The sequence below is a fragment of the Panthera onca genome, chromosome A2, assembly GCF_046562875.1.
Source record: "Panthera onca isolate mPanOnc1 chromosome A2, mPanOnc1 haplotype 2, whole genome shotgun sequence".
Lineage (NCBI taxonomy): Eukaryota > Metazoa > Chordata > Mammalia > Carnivora > Felidae > Panthera > Panthera onca.
In genome coordinates, this window is record NC_138340.1 from 22,352,998 (window position 1) to 22,374,806 (window position 21,809).

The 21,809-nt window shown below is 49.2% G+C and overlaps 2 protein-coding genes across 6 annotated transcripts in view; one reads left to right on the forward strand and one right to left on the reverse strand.

The window, feature by feature from the left end:
* The window catches only part of CHDH (choline dehydrogenase), a 39,635-nt gene extending 33,806 nt beyond the window's left edge, over window positions 1-5,829 (reverse strand). For 2 of the 3 annotated variants that reach the window (XM_078442948.2, XM_078442947.2), the window contains exons 1-2: window positions 5,487-5,829; window positions 1,084-1,147 (exon numbers count right to left, since the gene is read on the reverse strand). The gene's annotated coding sequence lies outside the window, so the exon portion shown is untranslated. The remainder of the gene's footprint in view (window positions 1-1,083; window positions 1,148-5,486) is intronic. The other variant, XM_078442949.2, reaches the window with a different exon arrangement.
* IL17RB (interleukin 17 receptor B) lies at window positions 5,003-21,040 on the forward strand. Of its 3 annotated transcripts, none has more exons than XM_060631318.3 (11): window positions 5,003-5,305; window positions 8,005-8,029; window positions 8,772-8,912; window positions 10,789-10,916; window positions 11,368-11,494; window positions 13,372-13,419; window positions 14,812-14,954; window positions 15,332-15,400; window positions 16,464-16,563; window positions 17,945-18,043; window positions 19,198-21,040. In XM_060631318.3, exons 3-11 carry the CDS (start codon window positions 8,789-8,791, stop codon window positions 19,743-19,745), a joined length of 1,386 nt encoding a protein of 461 aa, XP_060487301.1. In that variant the 5' UTR covers window positions 5,003-5,305; window positions 8,005-8,029; window positions 8,772-8,788; the 3' UTR covers window positions 19,746-21,040. The 3 variants fall into 3 exon arrangements, with proteins under 3 accessions (XP_060487301.1, XP_060487299.1, XP_060487300.1); XM_060631316.3 differs by lacking the exon at window positions 5,003-5,305 and adding an exon at window positions 5,944-6,036; XM_060631317.3 differs by lacking the exon at window positions 5,003-5,305 and adding an exon at window positions 6,091-6,373.
* The last annotated feature ends 769 nt before the right edge of the window (window positions 21,041-21,809 follow it).

The window sequence follows — 21,809 nt, forward strand, 5'->3', positions numbered from 1 at the left end:
AGAGCCCCCACCCACCGCCTCCTGGCAGACAGTCTCTCCTCTGCTGTCCTGCCCTGCCGCTCCCTTGTGGTGTGTTCAATAAACTTCTATCTCCTTTGTTCTGCCTCAGGTGAAGGCCAAGCCACCGGCTTCTGATCATCACCCCAGATTTGGGGGGCCCTCAACCAATCAGGAGAGACACCGCACCCACAAAATACCCTTGCCAAAAAATTCAAACCCGAATCTGCTCAGATCCACCAATTCGGAGGAAAGTCACAGGAGCATAGGAAAGGACACCCAGAGGGCCCATCAACAGAACCCAGGTTAAGGGAAGCTCCATAGATTTCTTTGACAAGAGATTCAAGTGAAAAATAAGACAGAAAGTGATGGAAGGAAATCTATGGAATAACGTGTGGATCTTCCTTAGACCCTGGAAATGTGAACACTGGCTGGATTTTTGAGGAGGTTAAGAAGGGCGTCACTGCTTGTCAGATGTGACAATGGCCCTGTGGTTATGTTGTTTAAAATGACTCTCTCAGAAATACATAGTAAGAAATGGAAGAAATAGGATTTGGGATTTGCTTTAAAACAACCCAGGGTGTCATGAGGGGGTGGACAAAATAGGATCACAGCTGCTTTGTGACGGACACGTGGGGCTCAGCAAAGACTCCTGGCTAATTTTGCTGCAAATTTTCCATAAAGAAAAGGGTGTTGTTGTTGTCGTCTGTTTTAAATCTCAAATATCCCCACCAAAGGAGTGAGGGAAAGAAAGGAGGGTAGGCCGGAGAACCGCCCCCAGGCAGGGGGCCAGGTCTAGGCTGGAGGGTCCCCAACCATTCCACTGCAAATGCGTACACATTCTGTGCTCTGTGCACAGTTTTCAAGTCTCAATTAAAAAACACCCACCTCGGGCACCTGGGACTTCAGCACAAGTCATGATCTCACTGTGAGTTCAAGCCTCGGGTGGGCGGGCTCTGCGATGACAGCCAGAACCCATTTGGATCCTGTGTCTCCCTGTCTCTCCGCCCCTCCCCCTGCTCACTTGCAAGCATGCTCTCTCCCTCTCTCAAAAATAAATAAAACATTAAAAAAAAAAAAACCCACCTCACACCCAGATATGGCAGGATACAGGGCCACCAGTGCCAGCATACACACTGTTGTGGATTGTCTGTGAAAGAGAAGAAAGTCAGAGCTGAGAAACTTCTACAGCAATGTCACACAGTTACTATGTCTGCTGGGTGTCGTCCTTACAATAATGGCTTTAAAAAGTGAAGGGGGGCGTGGCTCAGTCAGCTCAGGTCATGATCCCACCCTTCGTGAGTTTGAGCCCCGCGTCCAGCTCTGTGCTGACAGCTCGGAGCCTAGAACCTGTGTCCCCCCCTCTCTCTGCCCCTCCCCTGCTGGCACTCTGTCCCTCTGTCTCTCAAAACTGGATAAAAGTTAAAAAAGATTTTTTTTAAGAAAATAAAATAAAAAGTAAAGGGAGCTGGTGGTCAAGATCCTTGGGTTGCAGCCCCAATGCCATCACCACTCATGGTTTATTTAGCACCTCTGGGCCTCAGTTTCCTCATCCATAAAATGGGAACAGAGCCACCTCTTCTGTAGGTTTGATAGAACAAAAGGAACTCAGAGCCAAAAACACCCTTCAAAGAATGAAAAGTGTTAAGCCAAACCACGTGGAGATTTTGTCACACTCCCAGTGTGGCCTGGGCCCTGTCCCTGCCCTACTCCCTGCATAGCCTCACTCACCCGGTTTCCACCTCCATCAAGTGCAACCACGGCCAAACACAGTATTACTGATAATAGATTAACTAAAGTATCATTGATCAAAAAAATAGATCACCAACCCTCCTGTGTGTGCCTGACACCTCCAGGAACCCTCCCTCCAGTCCTTTGGGGCCCACTTCATCACCCCATGTACAGCTGGGGCTCTGGGAGAACAGCGGTCCCTGCCCCCTTTGTGTTCAGACTTGCTTTCAGGTCCCAGCATGGCAACACACGCAAACACTAATGCAAGTGCACGTGGGCTGCGACTTCACAGGGTTTTGTCCCAGAACAGGCAGAAGTCATATTAACGTGGAGTTCACCGCCTGGCCCCATCTGCGTTCTTTCCTGGGCTGGCCCCTCCACACCACGGCAGCAGAGCAGACAACAGCAGTCCTGTGGCCCTGCTGGGAACAGTGGGTGTGGGGCCTCAGTGAGGCTTCACGTCCCTGGCTCAAAGCAGGCATTACACTTGACCCTGCGAAGCCCAACGAGCCGGAGGAGAACACGGGTGGGAGGAGTACCGAGGACACAGGTGCTCCCACTAGACCCAAGCCCCAGCTCGGGTGGGCCGCTGAGGCCCTGGGAAGCAGCCAGAACCGGCTTGCTCTTCATGAGACAATGAGTCCACTGTTACTGGCCGGGACCTTGATTAATATTTGCAAAAGGAGCAAAGTGGAAAATTCCACCTGGGCAGAGGCAGGGCCCAGGGGAAATGTCAACAACCTCGATGGCCTTGTTCTCCCCGGGATGGACCAGGCAGAGAAACAAAGGCCTGATAAAGGATACAGAACCTGAGAGTGTCAAGGCACTTGGATCCAAAGGAATTTCCTTATTTGGGTCAGAGAGGCATTAATTTTTTTGTCATCCTGACTTTCCTGCCCCTAAACTGACACGACACCTTGAAATCCTTCAACTCTCTTTCTCTCTCTGTAGTCTCCCAATAGCCCTGCCAGACCAGCAGAGCTGATGCTGGCCCCATGTTACAGATAGGGAAACTGAGACTCCAACACAATGAGAGCTTCGCCCGAGGCCAGCAGCTGGTGAGTAGCACATCCAGGCAAACCCTGGTGTCTCAACTGCCAGCGGTGGCACAGAGCCTGTTCCAGGGAGTCTGGGGTCAGGTGTCACAGGGACTAGACAGGGTGGACTTCTGGGCTCCAGCAGAGGCCCCGACCTTCACTCCACCAGAGGAGGAAGAGGAGGAAGAGGAAGAAGCCCAAAGCAGCTCTCCCGGGTAGGCAGGTGTAAGCACCACCATGGGGGGAAGGTGTGCATAAATGATTCATTCAAGCATTTAACAGTGCCTCCTAAATACCAGGATGCCAAGGCCACTGTGGATGCGAAGGTGCACTGCGTGGTGGCCCTTTGAGAAACCCAGACCTGGCAGAATTCAGGACTGAAGGGGGAATGTCCAAGTATCTCCAAAGGCTGCTTCCCTCACAGGCTCAAGTCACCTCACTGAGCCACTTCACAGTCTCATCTGCCCCATTTTACAGAAAAGGAAACTGAGGCCTTGAGAAGGGCAGTGACATGCCACAGGTCACAGAGAGAGAGGAAGCTAAGACAGCTGGATACTTAGTGGCCCTGCCTCCAGTTTATAAAGCCACAATGTTATTGGGCTTAGGTATTCAAACCAATGGTGTCCCTTCCAACGGGCCCCTCGAAGGCTGTATGCTTATCAACAAGGACCTCTCATGAAGAACACTTTTTGGAATGACCTTCCGAGCCAGCATGGACCCCCGCCCCCCATCCACCCCCCAAGCAGGCACAGCTTGCTTGCCTACAGAGAACACCAGCGGTGGCTACAAGTCCTTCCCCTCCATGCCCATCCCGCAGTCCTGTCTACAGAGCTGGTCATGGGCATCATCACCATCCCAGAGCCCCAGAGGGCCAGGGCGCTGTCAAGCGCTGTGCCCTCACCCCACGCTGCTCAGGGTCCCTCCTTCCACCCCTGCTACCACATGCTCAGTGACATCCACACCACACTCACCTCCCCCTTCACTCATCAGCTCTTGCCCCTGGAGAAAGAACCTTCGACCCTCCTTTTCTTAAAACCACCCCCACCCCACTCCCATCTCTGAATGCATTTCCTCCCATGTCCATTTCATCCCCTCTTGTCAAAGCCACCCCTGACTGCGAGTGACGTACCCTGACCTCTCTGCCCCATTTGATCCCCCTGGGCTGCTCCCTCATCCCGGGTTTTTTTCACCCCCTATAAATGTCCTACTCACAAATCCTATCTCCAGGCCTCAGCTCCGCATCCCTGCTCCTCCCCAAACCTCTCGCACTCATGGTCCCAACACACAGCTGTAAAGCCAGCATAGCTTGGAGCCTGGCCCACAACGGGGACTCACCTGTTCATTGAGGGGAATGCATATTGGTTAGCAGCCACCTTCTCGCTGGTCTCAGAGGGGCTGGCCCCCCATTGCCCTGCACAGTCACCCAAATGGCCTTTCTAAAGCTTAAACTGATCACTGCCTAAACCTCGGCTGTTGTTGTTCTTTGGCACCCGGGGACAAAGTTCACGATCTCCACCAGGCCAAGGGTCCTGTCTCCAACCGCAATTTCACAGCAGGGCAGGCACACATGCCCTTGAACACGCACTCACCACATTCATCCCCACAGAGCGCCCATCAGCCAGTACCTGTGTGTCATTCACCTTTGCACCCCAGGACTGGCACCCTGCAGGTGTTTGCTGAGAAGACAGACAACTATCAGAGCTGTAAAAGGTCTCAAGGACCACATAGCTCAAAGCAACTCAGAGGTTGAGTAAGGGGCCCAGAGTGACCCAGCCCCAGGCAGTGATGAGGCAACAATCTCCCGTCAGTCAATTCTCCAGGGTCAGGAACCAGACCAATCCTCTGGAAACGTCACCTGGAGCCCCACATGTACGCATGCCAGAGCTCTAGCTGACCTTGAGACTGAGCTCCAGTCCATGTAGCCCGAAATCTGTACCCGGCAAGTGAGCCAGGCCTGGCACATAGTAGGACCTCAGCAAAACCAGCTGCTTGATAAAGTCAACCTCTCACCAGCTGACAATTCCCTCCATAAGTTTCAGGGCCGTCTCTAGGCCTTCATCTCTTCATCTGTAGGACGGCCGCTAACATGGCCTGAAAGTTTCAGTGGCCTGGAGTTGGTCAACCTAATTTGGTCCTTTGCAAACAGGGGACTGCAGCAGCCCAGATCTAAGCTCTGAGATCCACTGTTAGCCCAACTAATTTTTGTTAACCTGTTCCCAAATCACTGTGTCTCAAAGGATGGTTCCAGCCAGCCGCAGGCGGCAGAATTACCAAAAGAGGGCTTGTAAAAGCAGAGCCCAGTGGGTGCCCAGGGGTCAGAACCAGTGTCTGAGGGCCGGCCGGGGATTTGCATTTAAGGCGGCGCGTGATTCTTGCGAACAGCGAAAGCCTAACAGCGTCCAACACTTCCGCCTTCGGAGACCCAAGTGTTACCTTCAGACCTCGTTTTGTTTGGCAGTAAACACACCAGGTTTCCATTACTCTAACAACACACAACTTAGTTTCTCAGAAGTACTAGCTGCCGCGAAGAACTCAGCGAGGTTCGGCTGCCCGCGTCCCACCCTTTTGTCTCGGGGGGGGGGCGCCGGTGCGGAAGGTGGGGCTCCTGCCTCGGCGTCCAGCCCGGGTCCTCCCGACTCACCCACTCCTGGCCCGAGGCCGCCCGGGGCTCCGGTCTGCGGCCAGGGCCGTGTGGATCGGGACGCACCCCATGCTACTCACCCTCGGCAGCTGGGGCCCAGGACGGAGCCGGGGGGGGGGGGGGGGGGGCGGCTGCGGCGGAGCGGCGGCGGCGGCGGCGTCAGGGCCCTCGCCCCGCTACCCTGTAACTGGCGGCTCCGGCGCACCGCGCGCTCTCCGCGGCCTGGAGGGGAACGACGGGCGGGCGGTTCGGACCGGGTCTGCGGGCTGGCCCGAGCGCGCGTGTGCAATCCTGCACTTGGCTCACTGCTCCCACGTGTGCACGGGGCCCGGAGCGCGCCGGTACCGCCGGTGCTCTGCCCACCAGGCGCCCCGAGGCTCTGGGACGCGGCCCATCCCCGTGAGCCCCGGCAGGCGGGCCCCGGCGCTCCTACGTTGCCACCCAGAGAGGGGTCCGCCCTCGGCGCGGGCGGCGGGGCCGGGGCGGCGCTGCGGGAGGCGGGGCCCCGAGGGATGGCCCCGGGCGCCGAGATAAGAGTGCGGCGGGCCGGGGGCTGACGGGGGTTCCGCGATGTCGCTAGCGCTGCTGAGTCTGGCCGCGCTGTGCTGGGGATTGGTTTCCACGGAGCCGGTAAGCCTCCGCCCGCGCCCCTTTCCCGCGTTCCCTCCCTGGAGCCCCGACCCTGACGGCGTCCGACGCCCCATCTCATGCTTGTTATCCGAGGGCTGCGTGGAAGGGTCACACATGCGCCCTCTGGGTCAGCCCGACACGCCGTCCTGGGCTTCAGGCTCGAGTCAGGGGCGTCGGAATCAGAGGGCCCCGGGCTCAAATGCCAGCCGGTGTTCTGGATTCGGTCATTTATGCTCACTGAGGCTCGGTGTCTTCATCTGTAGAAGGAAGACTCACTTGGGTCTAGTGAGGAACAGCGACAGGGCTTGCAAGGCAGCAGCAAAGAGCCTGGCACATGGTAGGCACTCAATATTGTTAATTGTTACGCTTGCAATCGAGGTCTGCCCACTTTTGGGTACAAAAACTGCTTCTCGGGGCGCCTGGGTGGCTCAGTCGGTGAAGCATCCGGCTTCGGCTCAGGTCATGGTCTCGGGATTCGTGGGTTCGAGCTCCGCGTCCTGCTCTGTGATGCTAGCTCAGAGCCTGGAGCCTGCTTCAGATTCTGTCAGTCTGTCTGTCTCTCTCTCTTTCTCTCTCTGCCCCTCCCATACTTATAGAGAATATTCTCTCTCTCTCTCTCTCAAAAATAAATAAATAAACGTTAAAAAACAAAACAAAACAAAAACGCTGCTTCTCCATTACTGCTTGCCCTTTTTTGCCATGTTGATTGATGCTGTGCTAGGGTACCATGACCCGGAGCTAGTAATCTGTTGAACTCTGGTTGGTTTCCTTTTCTCCCCAGTGCCTCGAAGGATTGAGGGAATCTTTTGGGTCACTAGTGAAGAAAAATCTTGTGAAACAGCATTTGAAACTATATCCCTGCTCTCTTAGCATAGAGCATAAAACATGGTGGTTACCTGTTCATGATTATGGAAAGATGAACCCCGATCATGTGCCCTGGTGCCTCCAGCTACTCTCCTTGTTGCTTTGCTTCTTCCTAAAATTTGTCTCACCAGCCCTTTGACAAGAACTCAGCTCCCACTATGGTGTCTTATTTGTTTAAAAAAATGTCTGATATTACTTGCAGTTCAGCTTTAAAAAGACAAAGATGAGGGACTAACAATTTCACCCAAACCCATATTACTCAAACCATTAAAAGTCTTACCTTCTGTCTTACAAGATGTCTGGAAATGTACAGGCTGAGAGGGATCAGACTCCAGAGCTGGTCGACTTTTATTGTATAGGGTCTTATCACTGGAACTTGCTGCTGCCTGAAAGTTAAATATTTTAGATCCAGTATTTTCTTCCAAAACAAAAGTACTGATTATTTGTTTCTTAAAATGACATGAGCCATTAACCCTAAAGGATTTAGTACTGGCCTTTTTGGGCACTAATGATCAAGAGTTTTTAAAAACTCTTTTCAAAAGATAACATGATGAAATCACAACTGCTTTTTGATTTTCTGAATAGCTAGCTCAGGTGAGTCCTTTTGTATCAGAGGAGGAATATTTTAAAGACACTGGGACAGCACCTTGGATTGCATTCATAACTTTCTTCCATTTATCTTCTTGGCACAGCTAGTCCTTAACCTGGAGAGAATCAATAGGTTCTCTGGATGGTCCTCAAAATCTACACTTGAACATTAGAGTGGGAAGGGGTCTTCATGATGGTCCAGATCACCCCTGCTTATAGCAGGGAAAGGGGGTGAGACGCAGAGAGGAGTGGAGACCCAACTCTAGTTTTTAAGTGTGGTGATGAGCAGGCTTGAGGATCTAAGTATATTGATAGCTAATCTAAGGTATATCGTAGCCTACGATGGGCCAGCTTAGTCTCCCCTAAATTGAAGTGGAACCAGCCCAACTTTTCTCTGAAAGTTTGCCACTTGTATATACATTTTAAGAAAAATATGGTGTTTTGTCTAATTTGGCAAATGAAGGCTTATGGTTTGCTGACATTCAACACAATACTTTGTTTCTTTCTCTCTTGCAGACCATTCAGTGTGGCTCTGAACCTGGTAGGTGTGCTAGGGAATGGGTATTTGGGGCTTTATACTGACAGAACAGTGGACTTTTAGAGGGCCCAAATCCAGGCAGTGGGTCATTGGAGACCAGGGAGAAGGTGAAACATTGCTTTGTTAGCCAACGTGGATGAAGCATCTACCCAGCAAGGCAGAGCTCCCAGTGTTTCAGGTGGGCTGGCTTCCTGGCCAGTAAGAGGGGCACAGGCAGGGCCAGAACCCCCGTTCATGGTGGAAAGTGAAGCCTGCCGCTCTGGGAGATCAAGTGCTGTGATAAGGAGGTCACTTACAGTGGAGAACAGGAAGCAGCTGTCTTAGAGAAGGAGGAGTGTTTGAGATGGTAGCCTTTGAAGAATGGGTGGGCTCCCACCCAAGAATTGTGGATGGAAAAAGGTGAGCGGGAGGAGGGTTGGGGCCACCAGGATTAGGAAGTGGGAGTTGTGTGGGCCAGCTGGCTGGAGTCCAGGCTGATACATGAGGGACAAGCATGTCAGATTTGCTAAATACATCCTTAAGTGCACAGGCGCATGGGGTGGTCCCAAGTGCCCTGTGGGGTGGGGCCGGAAGGTTACCAATCTCCTTGGCCATAAATCAGCCAGCACTAAGAGACGTGTGCTGCCTTAGCAGGAAGAAGAGATGAATAGGGAGCGAAGGATGGATCGGGGTGGGCCACTCAGAGGAGATGGCGTTGGGTAGGGCCAGGGAGGAAAGCGTCTTAGGCAGTTTTGCCTCTTCCCAGGACCGTCTCCAGAGTGGATGGTCCAACACACTCTGACCCCAGGAGACTTGAGGGACCTCCGAGTGGAACCTGTTAGAAGCAGAGTTGCAATGGAGGACTATTCAATTTTGATGAATGTGAGCTGGGTACTCCGGGCAGATGGTAAGTCTGCATCAAGCAATAAAGTATCTACTAAAGCAGAAAAGTGCAGATTGTGTGACCCATTAATTCCACCGCTGGCAGGAACCAAACAGAATACTGTAAATACATAAGGGCACCAAAAGCCACATACTGTGGTCCCCCCTTATCTGCGGTTTTACTTTCCATGGTTTCAGTTACTCACGGTCAACCAGAGGCTGGAAGCAGACGGTCCTCCTTCTGACGTATCTTCAGAAGGTCCATAGTAGCTTAATGCTATGTCAGCACCAACCACATTCACCTCACTTCACCTCATCACATAGAAGATGGATGAGCACAGCACAATATTTTCAGATAGAGATCACATTCACATAACTTTTATTACAGTCTGTTGTTATAATTGTTCTATTTTATTATCAACTATTGTTAATCTCTTGCTGTGCCTGATTTATAAATTAAACTTTATCATAGGTATGTGTGTATAGGAAAAAAAAATGTAGATAGGGTTCAGTACTCTCCACAGTTTTAGGCATCCACTGGGGGTCTTGGAACATATCCCCTGTGAGTAAGGGGGTGGGGTGCTGCTGTACTAGATTATTCTTGGTAGCATTATTCGTAACGGCCAAAAAATGGAATGCATCAAATGCCTGACAGTAGAATCGGAATCAGAACCAACCCGATGCAGCAATGAGTATGATGATCTGTCACTAAACACAGTATGGATGAATGAATCTCACAAACATAAGACACCAGATTCCAGAGTCCACATCCACATCCACATCTGAATGCAAGACTAAGTGGTTGGAAGCCACAGTAGTGGTTCTTCTTGGGTAGGGAGCAACTGACAGCACGAAGGGCATTCCTGGTGTGTTTCTCAGCCTGGGTACTGGCCACGTGAGTGTGACAACCCATCATGTGGTCTACTTACGATCTGTGTACTCTTTGGTTTGTTATATCTTGTGGAAGAAAACAGAGTAAGTGCAGAGATGATTTCCCTCCCCCCCCCCACCCCGGCCCCCAAGGACCACCAAGTTTAGGAAAAGTGCTGGCTCAGGTACATTTCTGTTTCCCAAATGGCACCATGAAAGTCCTGGCATTTCCCCCAAGGCAGCTTGCAAGTTCTTCCAATGAACCAATCCTGGGGGCCTAAAGTCCATGTCTCTGCTTTCCACCCGCTCAATTCAGTTCAATTCCATCAAGTCAGGAATTCAGGAGTGCCAGGCACAGAGAGGTGAGGCGGCCACAGTTCCCACCCAGTAGGGCTCTCAGAGGACGGGGGGAGGCAAGCAGAGGGGCACAGGCTCAGTGTCAGGGGGTCCCAGAAGGAGCTGTGCTCCATCTGAATAGGGTGGAGGGAGTGGGGAGTTGGCGAGAGTCCTCAGGGAGCACTGTAACTAGGTGGTGCAGTGAGGCAGTGGCCCTACACCGAGTACAGAGTGAGCATTTGCATTTGTTAGCTGTTATTACAGGAGAGCTTGGCCTTGAAGGAGTGGTCAGCCTTCCAGGCAGGGAATAGGGGGAGGGAGGGGCAGTCAGAACAGCATGGTTTGGTGATGACACTCTGAGGGGCCTGTTCCTCTTAAAAGACACCCACGGTAGTGCAGAGCCAGAGTCCCCTTTGCAGGATCCTGTGAAATTGAGGGTTACCGGTGAGGAGGAAAGAGCTTGGGTTTTGGAGTTAAATCCATATCTGCCACTGATGAGCTTTGTAAGCTTAGGCAGTGCTCCCTGAAATCCCCAAGCCTCACTCACCCTATCTGTAAACAGAGGACAGCAAAGGTGCCTACCTTACAGGACTGTTGTGAATATGAACTGGGATAAGACATATAAACCCTCCAGCATCAAGCTGGCCGCATGGTAGGTGCTAAATAAACAGCTGCCTTCTTGCCTGTCTCTACAGCCAGCATCCGCTTGTTGAAGGCCACCAAGATCTGCGTGACAGGCAAGAGTAACCTCCAGTCCTACAGCTGCGTGAGGTGCAATTACACAGAAGCCTTCCAGACTCAGACCAGACCCTCTGGCGGCAGAGTGAGCGCGCTGAGGCACTTCGGCTAATTGTCGTTAAAGCTCGCCCCTTTGCTTGGGGGGCAGACGTGACGTGCAGTACACACAGGCTGCTGAGCGGCCACAGCTTGGAGCCTGGAGTAGGATGACTGGGTTCAAATCCTATTTTTGGCCACATCTGGGCTGTGTGCCGTGGGCAAGTCAGCATCTCTGGGCCTCAGTTTCCCCATCCGCAAAGTGAGGGGAGCTGAACTTAAATTATATCCTGGCTCTAAAATTTACACTTCTCTGATTCTGTGACTTACACTGGCAAATGGTGTGAGCTCTGTTCCCGTAGTAGACATCAGCTGGAGACAGAAGTTTCAGCAGTAGGTAAAGGAATGCAATTATAAATGGAAAGGGCAGCACACAAAGGCACTACATCTCTGCGTTGCAGTGCTTTGGGAATTCAGGGGTTCTTTGCTTTGCCTTGCAGTGGACGTTTTCCTACGTAGGTTTTCCTGTGGAGCTGAACACAGTCTACTTCATTGGGGCCCACAATATCCCCAATGCAAATATGAATGAAGACAGCCCCTCCATGTCTGTGAATTTCACCTCACCAGGTAACTCCCTCACTCCTCTGTCATCCTCTGTCTTGCGGGGATGCTTGCTGTCTGGTGTGTGGTTTGGCACAGAGAGGCTGGGGTGCCTCGACAAGGCATTTGGCTTCGCCGAGTCTGGTTTCCTCGTGAGACACAGTAGTGACTATGCCTCACTCACAGAGTGGGGGAGAGGAGGAAGTCAGATAAAAAGTAGGGAAAAGCCTGTTCCTGTGTGTCAGGCACCAGCTGAGCACCTGACGTGCATCCTGTCACCAAAGCTTCCAACAGCCCTGAGGTTGTTGGATAGGTGAAGACATTGAGAGCTTAAGTGACTTGCCCTGGGTTACACACACAGGAAGAATGAAGCTGACGTCCCAACCCTGGGCCTTCTTGATCAGTGACTTTAACCATCTGCCACTAATGCAGAATGTTGTGGGTACAATGTGGGCTCCAGTGTCGGCTGGCTTCCTCACTGGCTGTGGTGTTTGAGGAGTGGCTGGGTCTCTGAGGACACATGGACCCCAGTCGGCCCCCGGGGCTGTCAGTGAAATGCAGGTGGCACTGGGTTGAGCGCTGGGTTATTTCCCCTATGCTACAGCACACAACCAGCCCTCCAGTATCACACCTTCAGGGTCACACACGGGGCTGCCGCGAGGATGAGACAGGATCGTGTGTCATGTGTAGAGGGGCCAGCATGGTGCCCGGCTACAGCGGTTCCCATGCCACCCTCACCTGGGATGGTCACCTGTTCTGTACTCCACTCCTGTCTGCTGCCTCTGGCAAGGTGTCCAAGCCAAATGGGGTAATTTCTGATTCCTTGCTGTTCTTTGAGAGTGTGGTCCAGGGTGTTCTTTTTGCCCCACAACTTACTACATAGTAGTTTCCAGCTTTCTTGATGCGACCAAAACCCATTTTAAAAAACATAAATGTCTTATTTTGGAGTAATTTTAGCTTTACAGAAAAGTTGCAAAGATAATACAAAGAACTGTGTGGATGTCCAAAGGATCCCCATATAGCTCTCACACAGTTTCCCCGATTATTCATTCACCTTTGATGTCACCGTGGTACATTTATCAAAGCTAAGAAACCAACATGGGTACATCCCTATTAACTAAACTCCAGACTTTATTTGGATGTCACCTGCTTTTCCATGAATGCCCTCTTTCTGTGCGAGTCCCATTTAGTCCTCGTGTCCCTCGGTCTCCTCTGGTAACAGGTTTGAGTCTTCCTTTGTTCTTCAGGACCTTGACAATCTAGGGTGCCAGCCAGGCATCCTGCAGAATGTCCCCTAGTCTGGGTTTGTCTGATATTTGTCTCCTGATTAGATTGGGGGTGTGAGTTTTTGGAGAGACAGTGCAGAGGTCGAGTGTCCTTGTCCTCGCTTCCTATCAGGGGTGGGTGACATACACACCACGTCACTGGTCATGTTCACCATCGTCACTTGGTTAAGTGGTACCTGCCAGGCATCTCCCTTGTAAATCTACTGATTTTCCATTTCTCTACTATGACTTTTTTAAAAAAGCAAATGACTAAATGTCCCCCTATTCTGGGGTAGGGGTGTGGGGTGGATTGAGTTCCACTTCCTGGAAGAGGCAGTATTTACATATATTATCAAACATTTTCAAAGGTTCAAGTCTTCTCCCGGGGATCATAGATACTATTCTGATAAAGTTTGTATTTAAATTAGACTCTGGTTATCACGTCGTGGGTAGTCTTCTGTTTAACCACCAAATGCCAAATGTTAGCGTCCCATTTAAATTTGCTATCTTACCTCACATCTTGAGTATTCTAGCAGTTTGTTACAACTGTGGTAAGCATGTGTGCATGTGTGCTTGCTGGCGAGGGAGTGAAGCAGAGATCCCTTTTTCTAACGTAAAAACTTCCATTCAAATCTCCAGGCTGCCTAGACCACATAATGAAATACCAAAAAAAGTGCATCAAGGCAGGTAAGTAAATACATGTTTGCTTTTGTCATTAGAGGAACCTGGAGCCAGCACAACCCAATCCATCTTCCATGAAGAAACTGAGGCCCAGAGCAGGGGAGTTCTGTGTCCAAGTTGCACGGAGAGGGCTGATCCCTGGCCAGCACTCCTGGCCAGCACTGTACCGACTCAGTCAAGCAGCCTGTCCAGAGAAGGACCCATTCTGAGTAGGTTTAGGTAGTGAGCCAACAGTCACAGAAAAACACCCGCTGTACAAACTGCACTTAAAGTGGTGCTGATTGGAGGCCCTTCCTGACTGGAGGGGAATCTGTAAGTCCTTCCACTGACCTCTGGCCCTGGGGGCCCAATGAACCTTCCATTTGGATTAGCAAACATTCGAGGTGGGAGTGTGAGCTAAAGTAATGACCTCAAAGCATATTCTCAACTTGTGTCTTCACTGGAGTTCACCTCTCACAGGCTAAACTATTAGAACCTGCCTCTACCCTTGGAGTTTTGAAATAAGTATCTTGAGGATAATCAGTCCTAAGTGTCCGATTTCCAAGGATTTTACAAGGGTGCTTGTAAATTTCTGGGTAATACAGTCTTATGATGCTAATGAGGCTAGTGGCACGAGGGAACTAATCCCCATCTTTTAGGCACCCCCAACCCAGCGGGCATCCCTGTGCACCCCGTCAGACTGAACTGTACACAGACTCCTTCGTGGAAGGCAGACTTGGAGCTTTATGCTTCCTTTCTTGCCTCCTGCCAAAAGAGATCTGGACTGTGGAGGGCACAGTGGGTGTGGGGAGCTCTGAGGGCCTTCCATCAGTCCTAGACCACCCCCCACGCCCCCCCCCCCCCCGCCAAAGACGGTTCTGAGCTAGGGCCTGCATGCTCTCCCCCGTGGGGAAAACACCACACACTCCCATGTCTCCTGTTCCTGGAAATTAACCTGGTACTGATTTGCAAGTCCCAAAAATCAAACAACTGACTTTGTCTCACTGAGTAGGCCTGTCAGGGGGTATCCACTCGCTCTATAACCTTAAACATATCTTCTGGCCTGGGGCTCCTCCTCCCCATCCTGGAAAGGAAAAAATGCTGACCTCAACCCTTAACTCAAAATGGATGTTGAGAATTGAAGGGGGTAGTAGAACCCCATCTGTGCCTCCCACACCACCCCCCGCCCCCAGCCCAGGGAAGCTATCTCAGCAAAGTGGTGATATGGGGCCCCTAAACTTTCTTGGGTAGCAGGTACTTTGCGATGCTGGGAGCAAGGACTAGTAAAAGGTACACTGTGCAGAGAGCCCTTGGATGCACGCATGCCAGAGAACTTAGATTTGTTTTGGCCAAGCCCTTTGGGAGACTTAAATGGGGGGCAGTTTGCAACACCGTCCATGTGATTCTCTCTGGACTCAGGAAGTCTGTGGGATCCCAACGTCACTGCCTGTAAGAAGAACAAGACGGTGGTGGAAGTGAATTTTACAACCAGCCCCCTTGGAAACAAATACATGGCTCTCATCCAAAATCGCATCGTAATCGGGTTTTCTAACGTGCTGGAGGTACCTCTTCCCTTCGTTTCCTAACACCACCCCAGCCTTGCTCACCTTGCTGACGAGGAAAATGCAGGTCCCCTAGGATTCTCTGGACAGGCTCTCCATTGTAACGGCATAGGCGGGTGGGTCCCTGATCCAGGTGTACGGGGCTGTTTTGACTCATTTAACAAATGAACACAAGTCCCTGGGAACATCCCTCCAACTGTCCCTGGGAATCTAAAACCAACCAGAGGTAGACATATCCAAAGTAGGAAATGAATCCTTATTCACGCAGAGTCTGAGGAGTTGAGTCAGTTTGGGAAGAGCAGTCTTTTCACTGGCAATCTTGGTTCTCCCTCCCCTGGCTCATGATTCTCCATTCTGTCTCATTCACTCTGCCCCAGAACAAACCCCCAACGCGAACTTCTGTGGTGATCCCGGTGACTGGGGAGAGTGAAGGTGCTATGGTCCAGGTAAGGCTCACCGAGCCGTCCGCAAGGGCAGGGGCGCTGGGGGACTGGCTGCTGCTGCACAGGCCACCGGTCACGGGCGCTGATGAGCTCCTGCCCCCGGTTCGCTTCTGCCGGCTGCCTGCACTAAGCAACAAGTGGGGAACCCTTGCCTCATTCGTTATGGAGGCAAAGGTGGAAGCAAACCTTCGGGCCATGATCCCTTTTGCTTTTATTAGTGGCTATTGACTTTCCGTTTTAGTCATAGAGCCTCAGAGAACTTCCGAGACAGGAGTACCATTTAATTTTCCCAAGTTTCGGTTTTAACTGCAAAATGAAGCAACAAAACATTTAAAATCAGAAGGTTTGGGTTTTGAGCAGTGTATAAACTTTGAAGGGCAGCTCCTGTCCTCTCGGCGTGAGTCTAGTCGGCTGGAAAACAGGAAGCTGGCCCAGGCAGGTGCTCTCCGGTCTCTTTCAGCTCCGAGTTTATGAGGTGGGGACATGGAGGGTCATAGAGGGACACAGCCACACCCAAGGCATAAGGAGCTTTTGTTTTTCATTCCCTGGAACATAAAGGTAGCACTCAGGCATGCCAGAGGGAGCAGATACCTGTCTGCATATTGTGACTGCACCCCTTTTCCAGGGAACCAGACTTTCCTAGTCCCGGAGGATATATCTGTCAATAGGAGCTCTACTGCTCTGGGGTTTTTTTGTTGTTTGTTTTTTTTTGTTTTTTTTTTTTTTTTTTTTAGAGGAAATATTTGTATATGTATTAGGCTGTGACCTAACCCTTTTAGATAAGGAAGCCAACATGTTAGCAACATGTACAAAGTTTACATTCACAATTTAGGAGTCAGGTGTTTGGTCTCAGGTTGCTGGTTTGGATTTTAGGGCTTTGTTATGGAAGTGTGACCAAGGCAAAAAATGTTTTGTTTTGTTTTTCACCCTATTACAATGCTGGGGTGGGGGTGCGGTTCAAACCAGGAGAGAAAGGGGGGAGACATTTTGGTGGGAGTAGGCATTATGCTGAGCTTCTGCTCTGAAGCATGATGCGAGCTTCCCAAGCCTCTTGTTTTTCCCTCAGCTGACTCCATATTTCCATACTTGTGGCAATGACTGCATCCGACGCAAAGGAACAGTTGTGCTTTGCCCACAGACTGGCATCTCCTTCCCACTGGATGGTCGTAAGTGCCCAGCTATTTGTGCAGGGTGATCAGAGAGGTGCAGGGTGATCAGAGAGGTTCAGGGCCTGAGAGGCCCAGCAGCACTACCCCATTCAATAAGGGCCAGGGTGGGCATGCACCTGCAGGAGGGTGCAGGAGCCCCTGCTGTGTACACGGTGGGGGGCTGGGGTGCAGAGGAAGATGTCCACGCCGCCGTGCCAGAGGCCCTGACAGCTGATCGGGAATGGAGGCTTCATTTGCAAATCCACCACGAGATCCTTTATGAAACAGGATGCACACAAGAAGGGGGAAAAATAAACAGTGCAGAATGGATGTTCATTGTGCTACAAGGACCTGCTGAAAAGTCAGTGGCGCTAAAGGACTGAGTCCATGAGGGAATGTGCATTTCACCGCACTGTGATTTTCTTACCAGCCTCAGTGGCCTGGCCTGTTACTGTAATTTGATATGATCACTCAGCCACAAATTAGCAATATTGACCCCCAAAGACACACCTCACTGATGCCTGAGAGCAGCATATTTGGGGAAAATGTCCTTCTGGATTTAGAGATGGTAGTTCTCTTATTACAGACAAATGTTCCCAGAACTAGCCCGGGCTGGAGTCAAAAGTTGCAAAGTGTTACTCTCAGAAACTCAGCCCAACAAACTGACAACCTAGGTGCCTAACAGTCCTGACTTCTGTGTGGGCACAGTGCCTATGGATTCCTGAGCTTACCTGACAGATATTCCTGTGGGAGGTGGCATTACCCACCGTGTTTGTCAGTCTAACAAAACAGCCTTGAAAAATGGCATCTGTGTGTCCCATGTATTAAGTAATCACACTGAGAATAACATCAATTCATCAAAGAACAAAAAACCTGAATGCAAACTCTGGTTACCAGGGTGAAAATGCCTGTATGTAAGTGCAGTAAGAAGCCAAAATGATTTTGGCAGAACTTTCTTAACCTCCTGGGTCCCATATCCCTTTTGAGAATCTAACAAATGGCCTGGACACTCTATGGAAAAATGCACCAATCTGCAGACCCCCTAGAGATCTACTGACCCTTGGTGTTAATAGGAATCTAAACTTTGGGGTGCCTGGGTGGCTCAGTCGGTTAAGTGTCCAACTTCGGCTCAGGTCACGATCTCGTGGTTCACGAGTTCGAGCCCCGCGTTGGGCTCTGTGCTGACAGCTCGGAGCCTGGAGTCTGCTTCCGATTCTGTGTCTCCCTCTCTCTCTGACCCTCGCCCCATTCATGCTCTGTCTCTGTCTCAAAAATAAATAAATGTTAAAAAAAAAAAAAAAAGCTAAACTTCTACAGAGTATAGAGTAAAAATCTTGTTTACAAATAGGAGATAAATTTGGCTTTGTTGCTGAAAGTAAATCAACTTTGTTTTCTCCAGGCAGAAGCATGATGGGTGGCTGGTGGCCTTTCCTCCTCCCAGCCCTGCTGGGGGCCACAGCATTGCTGGCGGCTGGGATCTATGTAATATGGAGGCACAGTAAGTGTTATGATTAGTTCTTTAAAGAAACCTGAATGAGGAAATAACACTGAATTTTTTAAAAGATTCCTCCAGAAGCAGTTACATTTTGGCATCAAGGCAAGAGCACTGATGTAATGCCCTAGAACTCTCCAAAAATACTGATAATGATGACTTAGTCACAACCACCAAGGCAAAGCAGGGATGGGGACCTCTTGATCCGGTGACTACCACCGGTTTCATTTTTACCATTGGGGCACCTACAAGCACTACAATGGGCACAAGGCAGCGAATAGCGAATTGCATTTTTGCCTGTAACAGGTACTCCAAGCTTGTTCCTACTTTTTAAAAAGTTGTCCCATAGCATAAGAACAATACTCACTTGAATTCGTGTACCTCCGGGTCCTTGCCAACTCTTTAAACATCAAGAACTTAAATACAGAAGTCAGAGTATTTATACAGATACACAGCGAGAAGGAAGCCCACTGCTTCTCCTTTTACCGTATGAGTCCTTTGTGATGTTGTGGACAGAACAAGATTAATCTCATAACCTAAGTAAGAAAGCCATGTGGAACCCTGACCTTGGGAATACTTCTATTCAGGGGATATGATCTGGCCTGTATTAGTTATAGTACTTTCATATGTAGTTTCTGTTCTGTAGCACGTACAGAATTCCAGTCAAGTTCCAGCTGAAATGGGGTACCAGTTAACCTAACACAACCACACAAAGACTACCACTTGCAGGCATCAGATGGATCAATTACTGAGTTGACTTAATTCAAAATGTGATGTGAAGGGCACAGGTCAGGTAGCTCTGTTTATATAGGACACTATGTAATACTGGTTAGAACCACCCACCTAAAACAAAGTACCTCCAACCTAAACAGTTTCTGTGACTTCATTTGAAAAGATATGGGTTAAGAAGACTGACTTAGTGATGGGGACTTGAAAATACATCATTTAGAGCATCTTTAAGGTTGTGTTGAGCATCAGTGTGTTTCAGCTGGTATGTTCAAAAGGAACGTCGGGGGGTATTTTCCTTGCTGGCAGAAACAACGTCCCTGGTGCTCAGCCAATATTCCCTCGCTGGGGTTCATTTACTAGTGGTGGTTCAGATTAGATGACGGCCTGCTGTGTGCCATTCCTAGCTAACAAATGCTCTCTTCCCCCCACAGAAAGGATCAAGAAGGCCTCCTTCCCTACTGCCACCCTCCTGGCCCCCATTAAGGTTCTTGTGGTTTACCCATCTGAAATATGCTTCCATCACACAGTGTGTCACTTCACTGAATTTCTTCAAAACCACTGCAGAAGCGAGGTTATTCTTGAAGAGTGGCAGAAAAAGAAAATAGCGGAGATGGGTCCAGTGCAGTGGCTTACCACTCAGAAGAAAGCAGTGGATAAAATCGTTTTCCTACTTTCCAATGACATCAACACCATGTGTGATAGTACCTGTGACAAGAGTGAGGGCAGCCCCCATGAGAACTCCCAAGACCTGTTCCCCCTTGCCTTTAACCTCTTCTGCAGCGATCTGAGAAACCAGACTCCCCTTCGCAAATACATGGTGGTCTATTTTAGAGAGGCAGATACCAAAGACGAGTACAGTGCGCTCAGTGTCTGCCCCAAGTACCGCCTCATGAAGGACGCTCCTGCTTTCTGTACAGAACTTCTCCGTGTCGAGCAGCACATGTCAGCGGGAAAGAGGCTGACAGCCTGTTCCATGTAGGCCACCCAGGAGAAGTGAGGAGCCCTGAAGCCTTCCTACTCCTCCACATTATAGGGGGAAAGCATCTCAGGATTCTAAAGTTTCTGTATGGACTACGTGCAGGGAGGATTTTACATACACCTGCTTTATTTAGCAATAGGAATATAGGGAGGATTCATAACTAAATACATATGCCTTAGCTTAATCAAAACTTTCATGCCAATAAAACTGTTATAAATACTACTGTAGCATTAACTAAAGGACAGAAACTAAATTTATAATTATAAAGCTAAATCAAAATCAAGGAGAGTAATAATGCAAAATTATAACCATTTTGATAATGCAGTGATAAAGCATCTTCCAGCCAAACATCCAGTCTTGAACAGTCCATGCACTGCACTCTAGGTAAAACTTTACTTCTGTAACCTTCTAAACTTAATGAGTATCAAATTTAAGAAGCCTTCGCTAATTCACTCAAGTAACTTCATAGGTGAAAAACCCTCTATTACATATAAAAACTATTAAAAAAAGACAGAATAGGGAATAACGAGCTGAACTCATCTCTGCTGGCCAGATAACACAGCATACAGGTAACTGCTCATACTATCTGGCACTTGTATAGGACCTCTCTGAACTAATTCATGACCTGTCTGATTCTTGTACAGGTGACTTTTAACATGGACACCAATATACATTACTTGCAGACCTCCTATCAACTTTTGCCCAAAGTTACCTATTAGAGGTTACGTCAAGAGTTCAGTTTCTTGGTTATTATGTTAACTTTTCATGTTCAAAACATAAATTGTTCCTGCTCTTTAGAAAGTTAGCCCTCTTGAAGTAGTCTTTTATAAATCAGTTATAATGGTTTAAATTACCATAGAGCTCCATGACATAGAAATGTATGGTATTTTAAGTCTTCCAACTTCTTTCTCTAAAAGCATCTTTTTAAAGCAGAGGTTACCAAGGGGCTATATATATTATTTATATTTATATTATGCCTATTTTTCTAAGATTGCTGGTCTTTCACACATGCAATCCTGTATCTGCTCTAGAACGTGGCTCAGTTTCAGGTGGATGACTGTTAAAATATATTCGTGAAGTGTCAAAACTATCCTTAAAGGGCCATGCCACCCCTTCTAATACATGTCTTATGGATAAAATAAAAACCAAAATAAGGAAGCACAGAGTGAAAACTCACCATGTTCAGTTCCCCAAGCAGATACTTAGTAATGGCTGAGACAATATGTTTAATGTGGTTAAGCTCACTTGTCATGATCTGTTTTCATGGTGCTTAATAAAGTGCTGGTAAAAGAAGACGGACATGGCTTATGTCTAAACTTGGATCAGAAACCAACTTCCTCTGAATCAACATCTACCAGTTATAAGAACAATATGTTATTATGTAAAAAAAAGATTATGAACAAAACTAACATTTTGCTTTTGGAATTAGGTAGCCACTAATAAATTGTGTTGAAACAGCCCAGATACATAACTAAGATCAAAATTGTATATTTTGTTAAAAAAAAATAAAGAACACATAATTTTCAAATTGAAGGCACACATCTTCAATAGTACCAACATGTTAAAGTTGTTTTGTTATACTGGTGGACTCTTCCCTGTTCCTGACCTACTGAGCAGGTATGTAAGATGCTTCCATTTATGCAAATGATCTGGTACCAGCATTTCTCCACATCCTAAGACTTCTAACCACCCTTATTCTCTTTTTCTATATTCCACTCTTCCTTCCATCTCTTATCCATCCCTACTTCTGTCTCTCTGTCCCCCTTCATCTCCAGTTCTGGATGAGCAGATGGTGGGAACAGGTACCCAGCAGGGGGTGGCAGGGATCCGGCACTCTCCCAGGCCCCCAGGTCTCTGAGCCTCTAGTGCTGTGCTTGCTGACTGACTCCCATCTCCAGACAATGCCTTCTCTTCCTGGGGCCGGGAAGGCTTCACCAAGGCCTGGACCACTGGTGCTACTAGCTGTCTGTACTGAGATTTTGCTTCAGATTGCTCACAGATTAAGGTCAAATAATCGTACTGGGCACAAAGAGCTCCAAAACCTTTCTCTTCATTCCTCAGGTA